This window comes from Colletes gigas, unplaced genomic scaffold, assembly GCF_013123115.1.
Source record: "Colletes gigas isolate AHSC1104 unplaced genomic scaffold, ASM1312311v1 Colletes_gigas_Sc00039, whole genome shotgun sequence".
NCBI classification, from domain to species: domain Eukaryota; kingdom Metazoa; phylum Arthropoda; class Insecta; order Hymenoptera; family Colletidae; genus Colletes; species Colletes gigas.
In genome coordinates, this window is record NW_025106668.1 from 536,215 (window position 1) to 561,277 (window position 25,063).

Genomic DNA, 25,063 nt, shown 5'->3' on the forward strand with positions numbered 1-25,063 from the left:
GAGGCGGAGCTGGCACGCCGAGGCCATCGAGATCTTTCCCTCTCCTTTCTGTTCCACCACTTTGCGCTGCCTCTCTTCCTACGTCTTTGTGACGAACGAACCAGAGGGACTGATACTTAGAAAAACCCCGGGGACGGGTTTTAGCAAAAATTTTAGAACGTCCGGGGAACGACCTTTCTTGTACCTTCGCGAAGGTCGGCCGCAACGATCGACGATCATTTAAACACTGGCGGACCTTCGAATCTGTATTTTTATGCAGCACTTGAAAAGCTGTTTAATTTTGGCAAAAAATTAGATGCGACAGAACAATGATCATTTTTAGAGGCGACATGAAAATAATAAAGCTTCGACTGAGATCCCCGGCGTAGATAAGGCTGCCCAACGAGGAGGCCTTATTTCTTCATTTTTAATTTACCATTCAAAATTATAGAAGAAAAATGGCGTGCTTCGTGTAAATCACTATTTAATTTTTTCCAAATTCTACGTAGAAATTAGCATATATGAATTTATTGTTAATAATGTTTTTCAAACGTGGGCCAAATATTTTAATCAATCGGTGGTGCTCGTTATTTGATCATAAACAGCAATTAAAAATTATAAAGTTCCGTCCCGGATCTGCTGGTATGCTTTCTACCATATGTCCGACTAAGGAACGCAAATTTACTGGAAATAAATTTTTCATTTATAGCATGAGTTTCGTATTTTTATTCGAGTCTTGTCGTGTTTTTCGGACATCGAAGAATTCGGCCCGAGAATGTCATAACACGGGCGCGTCCTTCGCGAGGACCTTCGTGGACGTTTTTTCGTGTCGATTTTGTCCTGCAGTAATACGTTCGTTAATCCTTACCGGTCGCGGACGACCTTAACGAATCGATGTTACTGCCGATTCCGAACTGATTCACATCCGGTCAGAAACCAGATACCTTCGAAAAAAAAAAAAGAAGAAGAGCAAGGTCGAGGTAATTAGAGAAAGTACAACATCGTGACGCAATGAAGTTGTCGACGATGCTCTAATAGCTCCTAGATTATTGTCGTAAGAGTAATATCAGCTGGAACAGGGTAGAATTGTTTAACACGTTGAAGTACGATATAATTACAAGGAATTTTTCAAATATGTGTACATATATACATATAGTATTTAATTTTGTTTAAAATTGTTCATACGTGAAATGCTCACAAAGGAACAAATTTGTTACATTATTAATCTTTTAAATAGGGAAATTAGAATATATTAAAACTTTGAAGTCTTTTGATATTATAATTTTTCTAGTTTGATAACAAATTTTAAACCGCAAATACACTGCGGAACAGGAAGATAGTACATTTTGAAATTAATCTAATTTTTCATCCTTAAATATTCCAAGTATAATTTTTTTCTGAACACTTTTATTGAAAACTTCATCAACTTATCTGGATTTATTTAGAAAAACAGAATTATCAGCCAAGTGCAGAGGGGGCAAAATGGCAGTACACTTTTAATTAAAAACTTTAAATATAGAACAATCAATTAATAAATGTTTTGTGCGCCTCCTTTACATTTAATATATTTTTATTGTAGATTTTACTCACTTCGATCACTCGTTTAATTAACTCCACTTTGGTACACTGCTCCGACGACTGTTTTATCTCCAACGGTTTCTATAATGTAAGATAGGAAGATCTTTGATTGTCAATCCAAAGCACGATTGTCGAATAAATTAAATTATTTTTAGATCAATATCCAAGAAAAGTCTTACTTACGTAAAAATCCGGGCGTGAGATTCAGTTACGAACTAGCCACCGCGTCAAGTCGCCAATTTGTATTCCTATCAAGTTAGCAGGAAGTGCAATGTACCGGACCCGATTCTAACGGTAACGACAAAGATATACAATATAGATTCATGTACGGTATTTTGTTTCGTGACAACGATACGAACTTGAGGATAATGTTTCCACATCTCGAAGAATTTTAGTCACCTACACAGGTGCACCCTAAACTATATAAACATTAGTAACATTATTTTAAGTAATAAAAAGCTTTACTTGTATTGCATAAATTCGTTATATTTTCATTGCACTATACAGGGTGTTCGGCCAACCCTGGGAAAAACTTTAATCGGGGATTCTAGAGGCCAAAATAAGACGAAAATCAAGAATACCAGTTTGTTGATGGAGGCTTCGTTAAAAAGTTATTAACAATTAAATTCAAAAATTTCAAATCGTTCTGGAAAAATTATTTTCGGTTGCGGGGGTAAATTACAATCATTTTTGGTGGATACATACACCCCCGAAATCCTACCCATTTTCTAGAAAAAAATTCGAGGTGTGAAATTTTTCGGCGAAAAAAAAAAATTTCAAGTCGCTCTGGAAAAATTATTTTTAGTTACAGAGGTCAATTACAATCATTTTTGGTCAATAGACATACCCTCGAAATCTAACTCACTTTCTAGAAAAAAATTAGAGAATGTGTGAAATTTTTCGACAAAATTAAAAAATTCCAAATTGTTCTGGAAAAATTATTTTTGGTTGCAGAGGTCAATTATAATCATTTTTGGTCATTAGTCATACCTTCAAAATCCTACTCACTTTCGAGAAAAAAATTCGAGGTGTGAAATATTGCGACAAAATCAAAAAATTTCAAATCGTTCTGGAAAAATTATTTTCGGTTGCTGGGGCCAATTACAATCATTTTTGGTGAATAGACATACCCTCGAAATCCAACTCACTTTCTAGAAAAAAATTAGAGAATGTGTGAAATTTTTCGACAAAATTAAAAAATTCCAAATTGTTCTGGAAAAATTATTTTTGGTTGCAGAGGTCAATTATAATCATTTTTGGTCATTAGTCATACCCTCAAAATCCTACTCACTTTCGAGAAAAAAATTCGAGGTGTGAAATATTGCGACAAAATCAAAAAATTTCAAATCGTTCTGGAAAAATTATTTTCGGTTGCTGGGGCCAATTACAATCATTTTTGGTGAATAGACATACCCCTGAAATCTTGCGCATTTTCGAGAAAAAAATTCAGGACGGGCGGAACTTTAAACGTTAATAACTTTTTAACGGAGCCTCCATCAACAAATTGGTATTCTTGATTTTCCTCTTATTTTGGCCCCTAGAATAGTTCGTGGGAATACTAGCCAGTATTTTCTTAAAAAATGACGACAAATGTATCGAAAAATTTTTATTGTTTTTTATGACCAACATAATAGTGTATATCAATTTTTTATATTTGCAATAATTTTAAATAGAATTAATACATAATAAAGTACTCCCCGATATTTACAACTGAAATAATTTTTTTCATCTTTTCCATTCATTTATCATTTTCGAAAAAAATGTTGACTAGTATTTCTGTGAACACCCTGTATACGTGCAATAAAATTCAAAGGTACTTTTGCAGATACTTGATGCCAAAAATAATTAAGAAATATTTAATATTGATTATAAGGCATACAAATTTTATTTATTAAATTACTTAAGAATTTTGAAATATTCTTAGGAAATTGCAATTGAATTGTACATGCGGTGTAGTTAAAATGTATTTTTGGACGGATATAAATTATATGTATAATACCTATGTAGCAAAATGCGATGAGATGTCATACCTTGTTCGTAGTAGAGTCGTTGAAGTCTCCGCTTGTTTTAGCATTGAAATCACTGCGCGATTCGACTGGCGTTGAAGTTCCTAATACTAATAATACACGTAATATATTTGTACCACTGTAATAAATTATTCTGTTCGTTTTAGATTTAAATAAGACCATACATTGACATTTTATTTGGAATAGAATTAGTTTCTTTATAGTATTACGTGCAAAAATTGTATTAAATCTATTATGTACATTATGTATATATTGTAATATTATAACATTTTACGGTTGCGTTAGTCGAAACTATATTTTGGGCAAAAATAATCGCATTCCCATTAAATAAACACTTTAATGCTACTTATATGAAATAAAATGTACAAATTATCGCGTGTAAATTCCAAATGTTTAAGTACTTTAATATGTTAACTTAAATATTATGTTCTTCGTTGCTTATACGAAAGTCACATCTGCAATGAAATGCTATAAAATATTAAAAATAAAATATACATAAATATAGATTACTGGGAAGTGTATGTGAATATGATCCGTTGGAATTTTTGATAATGATTTATTGGATAAAATATATTTTTGTATTGTATTTTGCTTGCATCAGGTTAAAAATTTTGGATCGTAAAAATGCCACATACATACATACATTTTAAATAATGCTACTGTAGATAATATATTAATTTTTGTACATGTATGTATTTTTGTTGTTGTTTGTAAAACTAATAATATTTCAGATGAGAATATTTTGTAGGATACTTACGGTTCGTCATCCAACAGAGCTGCGCGAGGAAAATAATTTGAAAATTGAAAACACGACTTCTGAACTGTACTCCGTAAAAATATCGTGCATGATTGTCGTAGATTATGCTCGTTTTAGATACATGAATTACATTTTCGAAGTATTAAATTTAACATCAGTTTACAGAAACTCATTGCACATGTTTTTAAAACTATTCGAGAATGTAATTAACTCTCGTCGTTGCAATTCCCGTGTAACTTTCATACAAAATATTCGTAATGGGGGTGCTTATGTAACAAACCTGGATAAAATATGTATAAAATTCGCACTTTATGATATTACTATATAATATTGCTAATAATCCTTTTGTAATTATTATCTATTTAAAGTAATCCAACAAATAATGATATGCTTACACTATGGCATCTTTACAGTATGACACACATTTTTAGCTGTGTGGAATTGGCGTTATTTTTATTGAATCCTATAATTACAGGCGATAATCATCTCGTGTGTAAAGTACTTCAATTCAACTACAGCTATAAGTTTCATTCACTGATTCGTTATTTGGACACCATATGTATATCATGCTTTGATGTGGGTCCCATTAACTATAACAAAAACAGATGAATTCAAATACATACCGATACTTTTCTCTATTCGTTAGATATAATAATTACTTTGTAGTTGGTCTTCTTGACGGCTCTGAGGCAGTGGGTGGTGGAGGCGGACCCCTGCGCGCCAATTCCTCCAAATATCCCATTAACAAACGAGTTCGTTCAGCAGCTGCTGCTTCCAGTACAAGAAATCTTCGATCCTTCCTTAAAATTTCTTCGATTTCTGCTAAATGTGTATTGTTTTCTTGTACTTTTTTGTACGTTTTATCAGTAATAAGTTTTGTTTCCTACAATTAATATTTAATCGAAGATTTAACCAGATTCTTAATACAAAGTAGAAAACGTATAAGAAACCCGAAAAGCCAGAACACATTTTAAACGTACTTGTAGGAGCTCTCTGAAATCAGCTTTAGCCGCGACAAGTTTGTCCTTAATATACTCTTTAAACTCTTTCTCGCATTTCTGTAAAAAAAAAAAAAGTGATAATCCTCATTTCACATTTAGACATTCTTCAACGGATTACGTACCCGATCGCTAGAAGAAAATTTAAGATATCTAGGATCGTCCTTTAAAGATTTCTTTATATCTCTCCACGATGCAGTGAGTTCGGTAGAAGCTCCCACTTCATCGAGAAGCTCTCGGAATTTATCACGTTTCTTGCGACTAAGTTGCTCTATGTGTTCATTAAATAATCTCTCTTTTTCCTCACGATCTAAACTCTCCGCCAATTCCCATCTATGATCTTTTCTTAACTGTCGTTTCGCTTCTCGCCATGCCAGGTCACCGTTCCTTACCTACACACGCACGTGTTATGCCGATCAAGTACCGTTGAATGCATTAAAAAACTGTTAACCATAAGTTACACGAACAAGATACGTACTAAATCTGCAAGAAGAGCACTGAAATGCTGTACTGCCTCGGTGTGACGATGATGCTGCCTTTCCTTGTCTCTATCACGAAGGTGTGTGGCAAGTGTTCTTTGAACTTCTCTCTCTCTTTCACGAAGGCTTGCTTCCGCTCTTCTTTCACGTTCGCGTTTCTGTTTTTCACGATCTTCTTCCGAATCGGACTGATCCTCGGCATCTTCCTTCTAAACAAAGAAACGTTATATGTACTTTACGGTAAAAGGGTATAGCCGAATAAGGGGATCAAATGTGCCCTTGAACCAAATTTTACAAACGATGGATCCATCGATAAGAGCATCAGAAAAAAACATTCTGTGGCAAATTTCAACCCTCTACCTTGTTCGGAAAGGTAGTTATTGGGGAAATCCGGATTAGCGAATTTCTGCCTATTTCCCCTGTTTAATCGAATACGAAAATTATGAAAAAAATCTGATGCATTGTGGTTGTTGAGATACGCGTTTGCGAATTTTTTCCGATTTTTTCGATTCGAGATTCTGGGCGTGAAAAATTAAAAACGCAGAAAAATACCGATTTCGTATTTAAGCTTTCGAGACACTAGATTTATATAATTACTGTAAACGCATATTGTCATTGGTTATGTCCCTGAATTTTTTCAGATTTTTTGCCGGGGTGCGCCGTAGTAGGAAAAATCAAAAACCGATTTCTTCTGCATCTATGGCAGAAAGCTAACGCACGCGCCAAAAAGGAATACCACGGAGGGAAAATTCTAGTGCGCATGTCCATCACTTATTCGGCTATAACCTTTGATTTTAATTAACATTGACATTGGAAACCGCTTACATCATTTTCCTTCTTTGCCGGCTTATCGTCATTGTCTTCGATTTCTCCGCTCTCTTTTTCTACTATTGCCTCCTTCTTCTCTTTACCATTTTCTTCCGCAGGCGCTTCGCTTCTTCGTTGTTTCTTATCCTTTGAACTGTCCTTGTCAGCTCGATCCTTCGATGATTTCTCCTTGTACTTATCGACATCCTTTCTATCCCTATCCTTCTTCTCCGATTTGTGATGATCCTTGTCCCTGTGCCGGTGGTCTTTGTCCTTCTCCTTTTCCTTTTTCCTCTCCTCCTTTAGCATACGAACGTAATCCCTAAACCAATCTTCCCGCGTGCTTGCCGATTCTACCACTCTGTACCTCCAATCTGTTTCCAATTTTTTCTTACAATCGCTCCAATGCGAATGTCTGTCGATGTCTTTGTGTTCACGTAGCATCGCTATGAATTCCTTTTTCACCTGAAACGCATTTATCGTAAGAGTTTTCATCGTTGAAAGACAATCAGCTTTTGCTTACGCTCTATTTGTACAGTTCTGTCTTAAAATTGAATCTTTATTTTATTTTATTTTATTTTATTTTTTTTTTTTTTTTTTTAATGCTTGTTTCAGTTTTATCATGCACGCTTAATATTTCCGACCAATAAATTACACGGTCTACCACATTACAATCACTTTGACAATATTATTAAAAAACGAATGATTTGTAATGTGGATCAAACTATTTCAACTTGCAAACCTTTTTATTGGTTTTCAAACTACATTTCGTTAAGGGTAGAAGAAATAGTCATTCATGTCATTCGTTCGTGTCAGAAGGTATCGCAACGTTAAAGGCTCTACTTGTTGGAATTTTTAATGAAATAAGCTGGTCGGTTTCGCTGAAAAAAATTATAATCATTATAGCTGAAAGAATAATTATTTGGAACCGAGTCATCATTAAACATTATGCATATTGATGTACTAGAATCATTTTGTACCCATTAAAGTATAAGAAGCAGAAAAAACAGATACGCTATTGTTTAATGATAAGACGGAATATAAAATGAATAAATTTTTATCTGCTGCCCTCGCTGAAAAGAAAACAATCGTTAGTATATAGTCACGAGATTTTGAAAATATTAAAAACTTTCAGCCGTTCAAATTACGAAACGAGGTTTTACTTTTTTTCTTTCATACAGTACCTTTCAGATACATACGAGTCTGTATTTTCGTCATTGCTATGAAGCATTCTACGATGATAATATACAGGGTGTTCGGCCACACCGGGAAAAAAATTTTAATGGGAGATTCTAGATGCCAAAATAAGACGAAAATCAACAATATCAATTTCTCGATTAAGGCTTCGTTAAAAAGTTACTAACGTTTAAAGTTCCGTCCGTACTGAATTTTTTTCTCGGAAGTGAGTAGGATTTCAAGGTTATGTCTATTCACCAAAAATGATTATAATCGACCCCAGCAACCGAAAATAATTTTTTCAGAATGATTTGAAATTTTTTAATTTCGACTAAAAATTTCACACCTTCTCGAATTTTTTTCTCGAAACTGAGTAGGATTTCGGGAGTATGCCTATTCACCAAAAATGCTTGTAATCGACCCCTGTAACCAAAAATAATTTTTTCAGAATGATTTGAAATTTTTTAATCTAAAAATTTCACACCTTCTCGAATTTTTTTCTCGAAACTGAGTAGGATATCTGGAGTATGTCTATTCACCAAAAATGATTGTAATCGACCCCTGTAACCAAAAATAATTTTTTCAGAATGATTTGAAATTTTTTAATTTCGACGAAAAATTTCACACCTTCTCGAATTTTTTTCTCGAAACTGAGTAGGATTTCAGGAGTATGCCTATTCACCAAAAATGATTGTAATCGACCCCTGTAACTAAATATAATTTTTTTAGTATGATTTGAAATTTTTTAATTTAATTGTTAATAACTTTTTAACGATGCGTCAGTCAAGAAATTGATATTCTTGATTTTCGTCTTATTTCGGCCTCTAGAATCTCCCATTAAAATTTTTTCCCAGGGATGGCCGAGCACCCTCTATAATATGAATATATGTATAATAAAACTCTTAACAAATAAGAATAGAAGAATCTTAAAATTAAACTCCGATGTAATCTTTGAAAATCTCTATTAATAACATTTTAAACTGATCTAATATGCTATCAGATTACACCATGAAATAAATTTCATGTTACAATTATAAATACTTTGTAACATTTTAATATTTTCTATTAACAATTTCATGGTTCCTTTATTTTGTGTTACCGAAGTAGCAAATAATATTTAGTATTTCTTATCTTCAAATTCCCATTACGTAATTTGTGAACGACCTATAATTTTAATATAATTTTAACAACTCGTTATCGTATTTGTGTAAACTTATCACATGTTTATTTCGCAATGAAAAGGTGATCAGAGTTTAAAGTTGCTGGCACATTTTGGTCTTGAATTTGCCATTACAGTTATTACTCGGATCCTGATCCTACATAGTTCTCAGGTAGTAAAAAATTTGTGCCACAATCGTTTAACTTCCATCTAAACACAATTATTGCAAAGTCCACTTCTAGGTTTCTTAAGACAAAAGCAGTCAAGGTTCTCCGAAGGATACAAACCAAATTTCATAAAGCACACTCATTCTATTATTTCAGTATACTCATCTTGTTGCTTCAAATATAATTCCTTTTTTTTTTCTGCTAAAATCTCCTATAGAAATTTATTGTATTGTATCTCATGGTAAGTAAAAATATTTGTAATCTTCACAATAACGAAAAGAAAAAAGAAATATCAAAATATCTACCATCACATTAATTGTAATGCATTTCATTAATCTGAGATGCAAAATAGTAAATTTTCAATTAATATTTAAACTTTTTTATGCTATGTATTGACATAAGAACAACCATAAACATAAAGTCATTCTTTGTTTATAAAAACTTGGCGCTTCGTTTAAACTTTTTCCCTGTTACAAACTGTGGAATTGTACGTGCAAGTGAAATTATTAGAAATAGAAAAGTGAAATTATGAAATCGATAAAATTATATTAAATACAAAATAACGTATGAGACAAAAATTAATTTGTTCTTATGTTGATACACTTATCAAAAAATGAATTGGTAGCTTCCTTTTTTTTCTTTTTTTTTTTGAAGCAAATAACGGTTCTTTATCTTCATGAAACAGAATAAGATTTATAAGTATGTTTGAAATTTACGCTACCACTGGGGTTTGATAACCCTTTTACTGATTATGATTTTTATTCAATTCCTTTGAAATTGGTTTTGATCTTGGGGAAAAGTTAATCTTTTGAAGTAACGAGGATTACGAGTAATATACAAATACCGAGTTCGTTCATTCTCATGACTCTGCTTTGGAGTAAAGAATGCGGCGCGCGAGGGTGTGCCAACTGTGCCACGCAGTGTAGGTGGGGATGGTAGATGACATCATCCATGCCACCAACCAGCTTCAGAACCAAGCCACTCCACAAACGGAACCTGTCCTGCCTGCCTCCTGACTGAAGTGGAGAGTTCAGAACACATAAGTACATAAGGAACCGTCACATACTAAAATTTTATTCTCTACATCTCCCATCTTAGAGCTACAAAACTTTTGTCTATCGAGAAAATCTACTGGAGTAGAGAATTATTAGAGAAACTTCTCCTGGTATGTGTTCTTCAGCCGTTAATTTAGGAATTCATATTAGATAATCTTACAAGTGGAACAAAATAGTAACATACCTATAGAACCTGAAAGAATCATTAATTATCCCTGAAAATATAAATTTATTAAACGTTATCGTGACCTATTTAAGATTAAAACAGTATTTGTGCACTTATTACTCGTTTCTTATATCATCGCACATTGTTAAAATGTCACTCAACAATAGCATATAATTATCTCTCCCGAATAATAAACCAATATAAATTTTATTTATACAAATGGGCACTGAACAAAGTCTTATTCAGCATCTATTAACTTATCGCGAATGTAGTATATGCTATGTCTATATTTCATTTGATATATTCTTAATAACGTACTGTATGATTTCTTTGAGTAAAATGAAGGATGCATGAAATATGAGAACATTAATGAAGCTTGGTATGGAAAAAGGAAAGGCTTGATGGATGTATTCGAAAAAAAAAAAACTTTTGTTTTATGATAATTTGATACGCGTAGAGAATTGAGGTACCAAATAATAAATGCGCATATAATCTGCAATTAAGTGAAATGGTAATATAGAATATCGAATTTAATAAGAAAAGATATGTGTTTAAATTGTTTTGAATCGTTGACATTAAAATTAATACATAAATGTTATGTAGTACACGAATTATTAAAGAGCCCATAAAAAAGGTACCTTAATTCTCAAGTATCTTTAAAAATTTGGTATGATTTTTATCACGTTAATAAGGTAACATTTTTTCTTACTTATGGTATCGAATATCTAAAGTATTCTAAGATTTTTCAATTCTTATACTGTAGCACGAATCCTGAAAAGTAATGTCTGCATTGCAACAGAATCAAGAGTGTTAATAAAATAAAAATACCTGTTCTCGTTTAGCTGTTTTTTCCTCTTTTTCCTTTTTTCGCACTTCCAGCAGATATTCGTTGAAAAGGCTCTCCCGTTCACGCATCTTTTCTACATTCTTAAACCGTTCATCACGCCCATGTTTTTGAGCAAAATCACTAAACGAAGATCTGGATAGAAAATATTAATTTAAGTATAAATATAAATTAGACGACGGACATTATTTTCGAAATTCAAAGAGAATTAACTAAATTCCAACTTACTTTCCATGAAGACCAGCTTCTTCTAACAATTTCTGGAATTGTTCCTTTCGTTCCTTCATTTTGTTTCTCTTTTCTCGCCTTTCCTCCTCGGCCCTCTCCTTCACATATTTCTCGAACACTTGTTTTCTCTCCTTTGACGTCAAAAGTAGGTAACGAGGGTCGAACACTATTTTATGAAGTTCTTTCTCCCAAGTACTGAACGCTGATACCTATCAACATTATAAATAATTTAATTTAATGTTACGCCAATTATCTGACTTCGTCTTAAATTGAGAAGCTTTACATCTTTCTCTGCAAGCATATCCCTAAATGATTTAATCCGTGTTTCCAGGGGAACAATTGCTCTTTCCCTAGCTGCTCGGACTTCTGCTTCTATCGCAGCTTCTTTACCGATATCAATGGTCTTTTTATTTTCCTTCTCCTCCTCTTCTTTAGGCGCCACAGCTGAAATAGAACCGCCTAATCATTTTTAAGTTGTATATGCCGTATAAATATCACACAATATTTACTTTTAGTTTCTTCTTGTTTCATTTTTTTCGCAGGTGTTGGTTGATCATCGTCACTGCTTTCGCTTGTATCTGATTGACGCGCGGGCTTGGTAGTTGCTATTGCATCCGGTGGGTTAGAAACCATTTTATCAACATCTTGACGACCAATAAGATCATCTGGCCTTTCCCACACCGAAATGCGCGACGAAGGATTATAGAAAAATACACGTCCGTCACCCGTCCAAACAACACACCTAACAAAGATCATTAAATTAATACATAGCCTGTTTATTACTTTCTTGATAAAGCCTATAAACATTAATTTCCCGAATCAAAACAAGCACGAGACTGATATGAAAACGAACTGAATCAACGTTAAAATAATATACCAGGGTGTTCCAGGCACTGGCGTACTAGAGATTGGTCTAGATTTATCTTGAGGTTTAACAGTTTCTTTAGGTGATGTTTCTTCTTTTTTCGGCTTGTTGATATCTGCTTCCTTTATGCCATCTTTGGTTTCATGGTTGCTTTCTTGCTGTTTTTCTTGTTTTATAGGTTCCGTGATAACATTGTTATTAGTAACGGCAGTACTAGCCATAGTAGTATTTGTAGTATTAGAAGCTGCTTCCTCCGCCTTCTGTCGTAATGCTAATTTTGCACCTAGTAACAGACATTCAATTAAGACAAATATTGTTATGTTAAACACACCGTTTGGAAATTTCTATTATAAATAGCATACTGTCAAGATCTTTTAAAGCTTGCGGTTTCTCCCAAACAGATTCTCCAGCTTTACTGTTATAATAATATAACCTGCCATCAGGAGCACGATGTTCTGTCCATACCAAAGCAGATGCTACTAGTTCTTGATCGAGTTGTGCTAATATGGCAGGGTCCTCTGTTGGAGTTTGCGGAGTCATTACTCCATGTGGCATTTGTGGCATACCTAACGATTTTTTTGTTTTTAAATAACGTAATTAGTTTAGTAGTTATTAAAATACTTTTCGCGTATCAGATTTATAATTTATATTACCCCAATTTGCTTGCGGTGGGCCATATCCTCCAAAAGGTTGGAAACCTGGTGGTGGCATACCAAACGGTGCTGCCCCAAATTGTGTTGCAATTGGACCACCAAATTGATTTGGCATTCTATGTTGCATAGGTATCATATTAGGAGGGGGTTGCATCATATTTGTATTTACGGCTGGAGTGTTCATAGCTGGAGTGGTAGTAACAGTCGCAGGCGCTGCACCTAAATATTAATAATACGAGCATCTCCTTTTAATATATTTGAAGTGAATAATAAATCGTTTATTTGTTTGTTCGTTAAATCCTTATTTAAACGTTTAAGAACCATACATGGCTATTCATTTAGAATTCTCAAATCAGAATGAATGTGACTATTTAATACCATTTGCTTGAGCTGGGTCGGATGGTTGTGTGGTAATGTCTGGTGTCTCGCCAAGTGTAGGAGGTGGACCTGTACCAGGAGGAGCAGTACTAAGTTGATTCATAGCATCTGCATTATTAGAAGTGGGTTGTTCGTTAGTTTGAGGAACTCTATTCTCACTAATTTGATTTGGGGTAGGAGCTACGGAGGTTGGGGTGTTAGACGGCGCTGTTTGTTTGGATGCTCCATGTACCAATTGCTCTAACTGTAAAAAAAATTGAACCTTACTGTAGAGTTACTAATTAAAGGTTACTATTCGAAATATACTTTAACACTCGGACGACGGACAGTCATTCGTATGGATCGCAATCTGTATACTCACACATGCTTTTTCACCTCCTTTTATTATCACAATTTATAATATAAATAATAGTAATCAATATAGCTACAGATAAACAATATTTACTTCGATTCAGCACAACGCGTATATAGCATTTAATTTTCGTATATGTATATACAGGGTGTCCAAAAAGGTTGGGACTAAACTTATACCATGTGCTATTGAGGACAAGTAGATGAAAAATGTTCATATGAATTTATGGGAATGCATTCAAAATGTATTTACTATTATTTTTAATACAGATGGAATATCTGAAAGACTTTAACAATCGTTAATTCTTGCAGAGGGAGGAATTTTCGAACGTTTCTTATAACTGCCGCAATAAATCACAAATATCTTTAAAAGCTTATATCTTTTCAATAAAATATCTTTGGACATAAATTTATATGAACTTTTTTTTATCTATCTGATCTCAGTAACACATAGTATAAGTTTGGTCCCAATCTTTTTGGACAATCTGTATCGCGTCTAGAGTGGGTTTAAACGGACCCCAAGTGTCACCGTCCGAGTGTTGAGAATAGATGATCAAAACACAATTTCAGACCTGATCTTGCACCATGACTTTCACGTTTGGACCCTCTGGTTTTGTCCAAGTAGTTTCTCTTGTACGAATATTGTAATAGTACGACTTGCCGTCTGGTGTTTTTGTTTCCACCCATACTTCTCCATTGAGATCTAAGCCTGGAATGTTTGCTTGCTGTTGCGCCTGTTGCTGCGGGGGTTGCTGCTGACCTGGAATCTGTAACAAGGTTCCGAGTTTTGCAACACAATACCTATAAACTTCAATTTTCTGTAAATCGAAATTTACGTTATTCATATTTGGTGGTCCCATTCCAGGAGGTGGTCCGTATGGTCCCGGACCTGTCCCAATTGGGCCATTCATCATGTGTGGAGGTGGCTAATTGCATATAAAGTCAAATAATCCTTAATCAACTCATTGGGAGAAAGTCGATCAGTCCCATTTAAATCGAAATAATTACCATTCCTGGAGGTCCCATTAGATTTGGTGGTCCCATCAAATTTGGTGGCCCCATAGGTCCCCAGCTAGGATCGAACGGCGGAGGTCCCCTGAAGCGTGGTCCAGCCGGTCCTGGCGGGCAATTTGGCCTAGGTGGACCCTCAAACGGATACCCATTATTCGCTCCTCGAAACATCGGCCCTCTAGGTCCAAACCCTCTTCCTCTAAACCTTGGAGGTCCACCTCTCATGGGGAAATCAAACCCACCTCTGCCACGACCCCTTAAATTATTGTTATATATCGTGACCATGTACTTTACGTACCATACGTCTGAATCATTTACCCAAGAGTAGACATCAGCTTCATTTTGCTTCGACATTTTATATTTAGAAGAAAAGCATGTGCGCGAACATAATAGTTTTATTATATGGAAATCGTTCCTAGATTAAATCCTCGATGTTGAAAGACACCGTACATATTTTCAAAGGCATTTTTCCTTTTTCCATGTAATATGCCAAAGTGTAAGAAATTTATATTGACAAACAAATACTGTTACTAGAACACAGTCATGAAAACATCAATAAAACATGTATTATAATAATTATGGGCAAATCATTTCATCGTATAGGAGCGTAAGTAGAAACAATAGTCGCGTCCTTATACTATTTATATAGTAAGATATTGGTTGTTGGTGACAACACGAAGCTTCGTAGTTTCTGTCGGGGATATTAGGTCAGGCAGCATCGCGATGGGACGACTTAACCTTACTTTATGGTTTCTTATTTTAAACGACGCGTAACACGATGGATGTATGGGGTGTTGAGAAAAACTGTAACGCACCTAAAGCCACCTCGTCCTCGAGGTACAAAATGCCTATAATCTTCTCCATCGAAACCGTAATCCTCCGTCTCCTCCATGCCCTCCTCATTATGCTCCTGTTCATTATTGGAAGCGGTTTCCGAAACCGCGGTAGTTTGTTCGGTACTCACGTCCATTTCACGATAATTCAGAAATTAAATATTTCTTTTCTACACGCCCATTTATCTCTTTCCTCAGGCTTGCACAAAAACGCCGCAAACAAATCACTATTTTATTCAATGCAAGCCGTAAACATATTATTGCCAACATAAAAGTTGAATTCTCCTAGATTACCTGACAGTAGGGTAAACCTAGCGGTGAGCAATTATGGCGTCCGCGTTATTTACTAGTGGTATTCAGATATCAGTTTACAAATTGTTCCTAGTGCATAGACTGCAATTGATAATTAGTTATTTAATTCATACTAACGAAAGTGTGTAGTTTAACCGTGCAACGTACGGTTTCTAAACTTGCGTTTGTTGTAAAATATACGTATAAAATCGTCATGTTTTATACATATCACTACGATTTACAAGGATACGTTATTTGGCGCAATTCTGATTGGTAACGAGTGATTACACATTTAATCAATTGTTTCAATATCAAAGAATCGAAAGAATAAAATAATTTTTTTTTTAATTTTAATTTAATGAAAGAATTGTTCAAATTATTTCTTTTCTATTTTTCGATTTTTTAATATTGAAAGATAATACGTGGTTAAAAGTAAATTTTCGAAATTTGAAGAATCTCTAAAGTTATAAGCGTTTAAGTTGCTTATCCGCGCCTTTTATACACAAAATGACTCAAGAAATCGATTTATTTAAAAAAAAAAAATGCAATCGTAGTTTGCAAATACATCGATGCATTTAAAAAAGGGTTCAAAGTATAAAATAATATAGGTTCTTGAATCATATCAAATTTTGGGGTTCTAGAGCACAGACGAGGTACACGAGTCAGTGCGGCTAGATTTGGCATAATTAAGTGCATCGACGGCGACTCGGTCGGACGATCGAGGTGTTCGGCATTTTTCGGGCGGCTTCGCGAGGTGTCGTGTGGCGTTGTGTTTTGTTGGATGCAAGCGGCGTGTGGCAGAGTCGTTTGTTTTTACCATATTGCGTCAGTCTTCTTGTACCTTTCCAGTCTTATGTTAGGTGCACATATCAAGTCATACAATGATGCATTAAAAAAATCTGAAATTTTCGTTTATTTTAACATGTTGCTGTTTCCTGCGTCGATAATATTTTCTATTGTAACTAGAGCAGAGACTAATTTTCGATGTCTTTTTTCGTGCCATTTCGAACAAGATTAATAATTTTCAACATATCGGCTAATGTTAAGTAATTATGTTTTTTTTTCAAAAGAAATGTGTCGACAGGGTGGAGATTATATGGGGAGTAAACAGACGCAAAGACAAATTTCACATTAATTTTATTATTTTTGGTACGTCGTTTGGATAAACTTTCCATTATAATCGCGCAAGAATTAAGTCAGTAAATTACTCTGCTACTGATAGCAGTGGGTTTTCCATTTTTCCTATTTTATTGTAAGCCGTCATGTGTCGGTGTTTTTCTAGAAATAATATTATTCTTGTTCTATAAATACTACAAAAATTATGTAATTCGAGCCTGATAAAATTCAATTACAGGAAGGGTCTCGAACTTTCCCATAAATCAATCTCAGTGGACGTCATCCTAAAGTTAAATTGAATAATAAAATAATAGTTAGTGTTCTCATATTTCAGACTTAACATACGCATATATAAAATGGAAATTTTTTTACTGCAATTTAGAATTTACTTAAGGTTCTATGTTTTCGGTACTTTAACATTCCTGAATCTCCTTAATCGGTGCAAATGATTTATAAATGAGTATTTCAAAAGCAATGTACCTCAGAATTTAGTTTCGGTTTCCGGTTTTAAGTTTTTTATCATTCTGGAATCTGTGAATCCAGTTTGTACGACTTATTGATGTCTGGATCCTTGTCCAAGTATATTAGCTGAAAACAGAGTGTTGGAACATTTGTTAAAAATTGAGGTTAGTTTTATTTTTAGTAACTTTTACCTGGTATCGTAGGGAATTTTCATACTACAGCGACCACATTTAATTTGTGTGTAATCAGAATAGATTGAATGCAATTGTACAAGAAAGTCGCTGTTTTTTATTTTTCAATATTTTGGGGCGTTTAAATGCCCCATAATGTTAGTTATGTTTTCCGAATATACATGTAACAGTTAAGGGTGAAAAAGTTTTACCGATTGTAAGATATCCTAGTACTAAAAATTTTCGTTATAAAGTTTGTTTCGTGATTCTTCAAACATGAAGCTCTTCTTATACGTGTAAATTCAGATCGAAGAAATCAAATATAAGTAAATTTATTAATACAGGGGAACATCGATTGACAGTACTTTTACGTGAAATAGACAAATGTCTATTGAAATTACTGAAAATTTTACAATTAGCGACAAAGTAAACGCTAAAAGATCGTGTTTGTCACCGGAAAATATAAACAATCTGTTCTTCCTATATCCAAACAACGACTTATTCTTTTCCTGTACGGAAACGTAACTAAAATATTTTGCTAAATATACAATAATTTTCGCATTCTTTGATCTTAATTCTTTAATTCGAATTCAAACGTATAATGCTTTTCATTTGAATAATGAACAAAGGAAGACACGCGATGCTCAAATTTAGAAGTCAAGTTCGAATTATAATGAATATCCATAGCACTGTCTGATTTCTGCCTAAAAGAATATAGTTTATCCAACTAAATAAACGACTGTACTTTCACCAATGGTTGATCAATTTACTAACTCATTGTATATTCTCCGTACAATTTGTCAGTAGAGGTTCCAAATTACACTTTTAGGAAGAGAATATTTGTAATTATTGTGAAGATAGTAGAAAGCGTAACAATTATACCGTGACCACAGGATCCTCGAAATTAATTGAACGAAATTCTGGTACAAATGTGAGGAGGAAAGCGCAGTAGACAATCGCCAGAACCCACTCGGAAATAGCGCTAGCAACGTGCCAGCCCCAGCCACCGTCTGTTGGCAGCCATTTCTTGTAATCGTTGCCTGCAAACGTGCAGAATCAGGGTCTGTTCAAACACTTCCGCGCAAAGGAAATTGCAGAAAAGTTACCTTGGAAGTCTAACATGGAAATATAGCCGGGCACAATTGTGGCTACTGTTAAAATTAACGTCGAAGCTGAAAGACACGCGCGTACGTAAACAACGATTTTACCGTTCACCGCTGGCACCATTTTGTGACTCAAGTACGTCTGAAACATCAAACGATACCGATTATATCTTCATTTCGTACGTAACGTATATTCATTTATTTTTTTCTTTTTATAGGAGAATAGAATATTTCTTTCGTGAACCTGTCGAAAAGGTCCACCTTCATATATTCTAATGAATATTACTTTGAGCAACTTTTACCTTTTCATATATAGGATGGTCGATTTTAGTTTACGAGTTGATCGATCTTTTTGAAAACAGATACTTTATTCTTAGCCAAACTCGAGCTTAATTACAGGATTAACACGCTTCTTGTTAATTCTGTTAATAAATTCGTTCAGGTTAGGCTAGTTTTTATTACGTTGAAATTCACTTAAAATATAATGGATTTATCGAATGAAAAATTACTGAAATTTTACTCTTTATTTTCGATTTGTTTCTTTCATGCAGAATCACCTCTCCGGGTGCACCACAGGGAGGTCACGACCTGTCAACCTGGTGTCCAAATGTAATCTGTAAAATACTAGACGTTTATGGCCAGCCATTTTTGAAAAAAATGACTTCAAAGTTTAAAATTTCGAAGTTGTCGGATCGAATTCGTTTCTCTTTTAAATTTCAGGTCTCGACGAGAGGAACATAAAAATCCAATATATTTTTGTCGTACCATCAATAGTTTAGCCAAAGATTCGAGTTTTTTGTAAAGGGATATATATATTGTGTAGTTTCACAGTGTTTTCAATAACCGTGGTAAGCGTAGAGTTAACGTCGAAGAATTCGACCCGGGAGACTGGGGTTCGTATCCCCGGAATGTGCATTTTGTTTCCTTTTGCTTTTTTTTCTTATTTTTTCATTTTTATTTATTTTTAATTGTAATTTTTAATATTATGAAAATAGTTGGCTGTTACAAATAAATAAAATACTATATTAAAAATTAAAATTAAAAAATAGACGAAAAAAACAAAATGCACACTCTGGGGATACGAACCCCAGTCTTCCGGGTAGAATTCTTCGACGTTAACTTCACGGCTACCACAGTTATTGAAAACACGTTAAAACTACACGATATATATATATATATCTATCCCATTACAAAAAAACTCGAATCTTTGGCTAAATTATTGATGGTACGGTAAAAATGTATTGGACTTTTGTGTTCCTCTCGTCGAGACCTGAAACTTAAAAAACAAACGAATTCGATCCGACAACATGGAAATTTTAAACTTTAAAGTCATTTTTTTCAAAAATGTTTGGCCATAAACGTCCAGTATTTTACAGATTACATTTGAACATCAGCCCCTACGACTCCGCCAAATTTGGTTCAAATCCCAGGTTGACAGTTCATGACCTCCCCTTGCGAGACATCCTGTGCATCAACTGATTAAATTCACGTTCTTAAAATGTAATTCAGTCTCAATTTGGTCGCCGACCGTCGCATAAAAGCGATGATTCTGGATCAGAGCGGGGTTAAGTATATTCGGGGGTAGCTGTTTTACCTGAAGGCAGAAGTAGACGGTTCCAGTCGTGAAGCAGGTCATTGCTCCGATCATGTGAGCTGCGATGACACGAGCTTCTTGAAAATTAGCCAGTATGTCGAGGCCAAAGCACGCTAAAGCTCCGCACCATGCCGTCGCGACAACGATCTTTTTGTCGACGAGATCGCTGCCCCTTTCGAAGTGCCATCGAGATACTTGCCGATGTCTGATGTAAACGCAACAGGCGACTGAAAGGGAACGCGAGTTATCATTATTTGCGGCTCCGTGAGCTTCCGGTGACAGGTTCCGACGCAAAACTTATCGAAATTTACGGAGCAGCGCGGCTATATTAAGGAACTGGGCAAATATACACGACTCCGGCGACAACGTGCCGGTTTCCGATATGTATGGGAATCCTGGCACCACGTGGTCCCACTGTACTGAGATAGTGTATCTGAAACACGGACAATTTTTACGTGAAGAGATACACACGATGGTTTCGGACAGAGAATCGTATAAAATTTTACGTACGCGACCTTGCAATCTTATTTTAAAAACCTAAACGTGTGCAGTCGATTTGTTAACGATGTTGGAAGCGTTCGAACACTTTCGCGAGCTACTGTATCTTCGATCGATTTTCTTTGACGGTCACGACGATAAAATCCAACAGATCATGAAAATATTAAACGCCAGTATAATTTTTACACTGTTCAGTGTATCTTAAGGCACACGATGGACAAGAAAAATCCATTATTTTACGTTACCTTATATGAGCAGCTGTTGGGATGAAGTCTCATTGCACAACTCTTTTAGTAACCCAAAAAGACCTCGATTCTATGGCTGTATTTTGTCAATTCTTTTTTTTCGACTTTCGACGTTGATATTAATAAACGTGAACACAATCTCGTTCGATACTGACCAGCGCGCGCTGCATTGGACCTTCCTCTTTCGAATGAGACCTCATCCGACCCAAAAGCTGCTCATCTAAGGGCAAAATCCCTTATTTCGTAAACCCATATTTCGGGGGAAATTTTGTCGGTATACAGCGCGCTGCATTACCCGCGTCTACCCCCTTAAAGGGATAGGACTCTAACATAATTAATAATTACAGAAACGAAAAGTTTTCGTGGTTTAATGTGTCATAATTTGGGCTATAGAGAACAGCGTCAATTTGTTTAAAAATGATCCCTATTTGCATTCGAGACGTCATCATCGGTATAAAAGCCTGCACGAGGTAGCTCAACGAATAAAAATAATCGTGATTTACATCACGGTAACGGGAACAAAACGCTCGGCCGTCGTATTTTCCGATACCGTGGCCTTAATCGATCGTAAACTGATCGATGGCCATCGGTTCTCGATATTCCAATTACGGTATCGTTTTCATCGTCGGCCATTGTTCGAATCTGTGCCTCCGCCGGCAACGAACTATGCGTTCACGTCGAAATTAAATGTGCGTTTAAGAACTGAAAACATCGTGTCCGGTTCAAAGTTTCCGACGATCCTCGAAACGAAGAGAAGAAGTGTTGTGTCTTAGATCGATGCCTAGGATGTACCTCGTCGGACTTACGTGATCAGAAACGTCACTGGGATCAGGATGAACAGGCTCAACGGGATAACGTGCAACTTTCCGTAAGGCATCCTCGAATAGTTCCTTCAGGAGTGCTGAAAAAAAATGTCCCTCTTATAAAGACACTATAATTAACGCTCGAACCATCGAACCGATCAAAATGGCCCATTCGTAATTTCTAATACAAATTGTAAACAATTTACTAGACTGGATTTTTGATTTCCGTCGCTCTTGAATTTTGCCTTATTTTTATTTATAAAATCCATACCAGCAGATTGCAATCAACAACATACTAGGATTCCATCAGAGTCGAGTAGATTCTATTCACGAATAACGAATAAAAACTTTCGATTTATTTGTAAACTAACTTTCATTCAAGTTTCATTCTTATATTCATAAATTACAATTTCTTAATAGGTCGTTTCTTAAATCTTAAATACAAGAGAAAAAAAAGAAGTTTTAACGAAAGATTCTGGAGGCAGAAATAAGACGGCAATCGATAATAAAATTTTGTTCAGATTGTACTTTTTATCCTGTGAGCGAAAGAAACCACGTTTGCAAAATAAATTGGTAATATTTCTCATTACTATAATAGATTGCGGATATTTATGCACATAAGATATGCAAAGAACGTATGTATATCATTTATGGACTTAAAACGCGTATTCGTGCACAAAAAAAAAAAAATACGTTTACCGTGTAGAACATTGTCTAACCTATTGTAACTTGCTTTTGTTCAATCGCGTATTTATTAATAACAATTTGTTTCAGAACTTTCCAGAGTTGGTATTTTTCTAATTTTTCAAGTTACTGAAACAGTAACGTGCTTAACGTTTTTTTTTATTGCAACGACGTGATTGTCAAATTACAAAAAATCAAGCCTTTCGAACTTTTCGAAAGAACACCGTGTTAAAATTAACAACGATCGATGAATAAAACGTTATCACGTTTTACGAGATTGTGAAAAATATTAATCCAATTTACCGTAACGCAGCAACGTAATATAAATTTATTAATTATAATTACCAACTTACCACACGGCATGGAATTTATCGTTTTAATATATTATATTTCGTTCCGCGATAGACAACAATTTGAAACTGTATAATCTCTCGATTTTATAAACTAAATTTGAAACAGTTGTTGACGTTCGTTCGTCGATATTAATTTGTTCATTGCACACGATGCTCCCGATAGTGTTCTACTATGCCTTTCGAACTTTTCGCGATTTCTGAATCTTACTTTAAACAAATGTGTTACATATTGAGGAAATGTACAAGCATACTCGTGCGCAGGCCATTTAACCGAAATATGGAAATTGTATGCATTATGCAGAGTGTGCAGAATAAAAAATACAGTTCTAAGCCCATCGAGTGACAAAAGAAATTTCGGTTTAACGATAAGTTGTACTTTTCTATCTAGTTCCTATAAAAATATACATTTATACTTCTATTCATGGGTATCTTGGTTAATCAACAGAATTGATTACATTTCCAAGAGTGCTACAATTACAGTATAATCATGTGGTGTAATTACACAACAATCAAGCAGTTTATAGTCTAGTTACAGTGTATTAACGGTTTAATTACATGTTATCATATCGTGATAAATATAATTAGAATGGATAAAAAACTATATAAAATAAGTGTTTGGTGCAACTATAAAAATGACGTGCAATCGTAAAAGTATAATTTATCCAGCGTAAAAGCAAATAAAGAGTATTCGATTCCAGTAAATTTACAAAGAATATAAATCGACCGTGGAAATTTTTATTCTCGAAAAACTACAGAATTCGCTTGATATGCAAAAATCTAAGAAATACTTAAAGCAAGATACGAATTATTATATTTAGGGGTTGAGACAACCCTCTACGAAGGTCCCGTTCCATTAATTTTCTTAATAAAAATATGAATTTGCATAAAGATTCGCAGTTTGAATGTAAATCGTCCAATTCGTGGCTGTGAGTTTATCGTTTGGTTCGAAGTAAAATGCCAGTGTAACGATTGTTGTTTACCGATTGATTGGTTCTGGGGAAACATAGTTATTGGAGTGGCAAAGTATGTTAGGCGATGGAACGAAAGGTAGATCGGGACAGTGTTACGCGGATAGAAGCCGCGAACGATCGGTTTTAAGCCGTTTGAAAGAAGAAGTCTGACACCTTACCTCGAGGATTCGATCGGGTCGCTGGTATCGGTTATGCGAAATAAAGTGTCTGGGGCTACGTGATGGGGCGCTTTCAGGCAACTGTCCGCCAGCAGCTCTTAACATACCTATTGCTCCACGTAACCTGCCAATCGCTGATTAACGCGTTCGATCGCGTACCGCTGAAACAAACGCGCCCCGCGTCGATTCCATTCTGACCGCGGTTCGTTTCATTCGGACGTCGACGTCCAACTATGTCCTTCGCGGGTACCATTCTCCCGAAATCCAGAATCCGGGTTCAACCTCGCGCCCCGGATAGACCCTCGAACTGGAATTTAAACACGGTGAGCAATTCAAATCGTGACCGTTAATTTGTTTTAGAGACTTTTTAACTGAAATTGTGTTTGTTAACTTTTCCAGCAAGATTCGGATAAATACACTTTGGAGGTATATTTTAAGAGGAAATAGACAAGAAGCAGCGTGTATTCTCGACGTTTCCAGTCAAAGGTATAAAATTTTAATACCGTGAGAACAAAATAAATTTCAAAGATTAATTTGAACGATTCCTTTCGGAAAATTCGGATAATATGGAATAATATAGGATAAAATTATGACAAAATATTTTTATAATATCGCGGATATATTTTAATTTAATTTGGCGAACGTTTATTGACTTTTGAGAAAAATGAACCGATGGATTTTTATTTAATTGCGTATCTTCTCTCCTTTGCTATTACATTCCATGTCTTTATTTTTGTTTGTGAAAGAGATTATAGGACAAATTGGGACTTGTGTAAATAAGAAGTCGGAACTAAATATAAATGTTGATTGTTTATATTTACAAGCATTATTAATGAAAAAAGTAAAGAATAACATTCACGTTTAATTGTATTTATGTACTATACGTTCCTTGTTTATACAAAATTCAGTTTGTTTTCCATTTTACTAGTTACTCTATCTTTTGCTAATAAGAAACAAGTTTTTTTATCTCGAGTATGTTTAAATGTTTGAGAATCCAGTTTTACTCGCATGTTTTCAAACTGAATGAAAGTTATTTTTTAAATTTAAAGGGAGAGATACGGCATCTGTTGATTTTTTCAACAAGATTGTAATAATTAAAAGATT

General features: G+C 34.7%; 2 protein-coding genes across 5 annotated transcripts; both read right to left on the minus strand.

Annotated features, from left to right (window-relative positions):
* Nucleotides 1-4,452: 4,452 nt before the first annotated feature.
* On the minus strand, nt 4,453-15,743 carry LOC122402760 (transcription elongation regulator 1). 2 transcript variants are annotated; one of them, XM_043405821.1, is made up of 18 exons: nt 15,494-15,743; nt 14,676-14,934; nt 14,504-14,593; nt 14,240-14,434; nt 13,317-13,560; nt 12,939-13,157; nt 12,648-12,851; nt 12,298-12,568; nt 11,930-12,162; nt 11,704-11,864; nt 11,421-11,629; nt 11,177-11,327; nt 6,644-7,090; nt 5,818-6,027; nt 5,465-5,731; nt 5,322-5,399; nt 5,001-5,224; nt 4,453-4,931 (listed from the first exon to the last, which is right to left on the minus strand). In XM_043405821.1, exons 1-18 carry the CDS (start codon nt 15,646-15,648, stop codon nt 4,928-4,930), a joined length of 3,621 nt encoding a protein of 1,206 aa, XP_043261756.1. In that variant the 5' UTR covers nt 15,649-15,743; the 3' UTR covers nt 4,453-4,927. The 2 variants fall into 2 exon arrangements, with proteins under 2 accessions (XP_043261756.1, XP_043261755.1); XM_043405820.1 differs by having other exon boundaries at nt 11,704-11,879.
* A 1,214-nt stretch (nt 15,744-16,957) lies between these two features.
* LOC122402762 (DNA damage-regulated autophagy modulator protein 1-like) lies at nt 16,958-24,253 on the minus strand. 3 transcript variants are annotated; one of them, XM_043405824.1, is made up of 8 exons: nt 24,067-24,253; nt 21,797-21,891; nt 20,559-20,680; nt 20,248-20,474; nt 18,657-18,795; nt 18,433-18,590; nt 17,399-17,506; nt 16,958-17,202 (listed from the first exon to the last, which is right to left on the minus strand). In XM_043405824.1, exons 2-7 carry the CDS (start codon nt 21,865-21,867, stop codon nt 17,438-17,440), a joined length of 786 nt encoding a protein of 261 aa, XP_043261759.1. In that variant the 5' UTR covers nt 21,868-21,891; nt 24,067-24,253; the 3' UTR covers nt 16,958-17,202; nt 17,399-17,437. The 3 variants fall into 3 exon arrangements, with proteins under 3 accessions (XP_043261759.1, XP_043261757.1, XP_043261758.1); XM_043405822.1 differs by having other exon boundaries at nt 23,960-24,088; XM_043405823.1 differs by lacking the exon at nt 24,067-24,253 and adding an exon at nt 22,831-23,031.
* Between the last annotated feature and the right edge of the window lie 810 nt (nt 24,254-25,063).

Coding starts and splice junctions, on each gene's coding strand:
- LOC122402762 (XM_043405824.1), bottom strand. CDS start 21,867: ATGCCTTACGGAAAGTTGCACGTTATCCCGTTGAGCCTGTTCATCCTG. Junction 20,681..21,796: donor CCAGTGACGTTTCTGATCAC/GTAAGTCCGACG, acceptor TCCGTGTTTCAG/ATACACTATCTCAGTACAGT. Junction 18,591..18,656: donor TTCCATGTTAGACTTCCAAG/GTAACTTTTCTG, acceptor GCACGTTTGCAG/GCAACGATTACAAGAAATGG.
- LOC122402760 (XM_043405820.1), bottom strand. CDS start 15,648: ATGGACGTGAGTACCGAACAAACTACCGCGGTTTCGGAAACCGCTTCC. Junction 12,569..12,647: donor AGCTTTAAAAGATCTTGACA/GTATGCTATTTA, acceptor GTCTGTTACTAG/GTGCAAAATTAGCATTACGA. Junction 12,163..12,297: donor CCAGTGCCTGGAACACCCTG/GTATATTATTTT, acceptor GATCTTTGTTAG/GTGTGTTGTTTGGACGGGTG.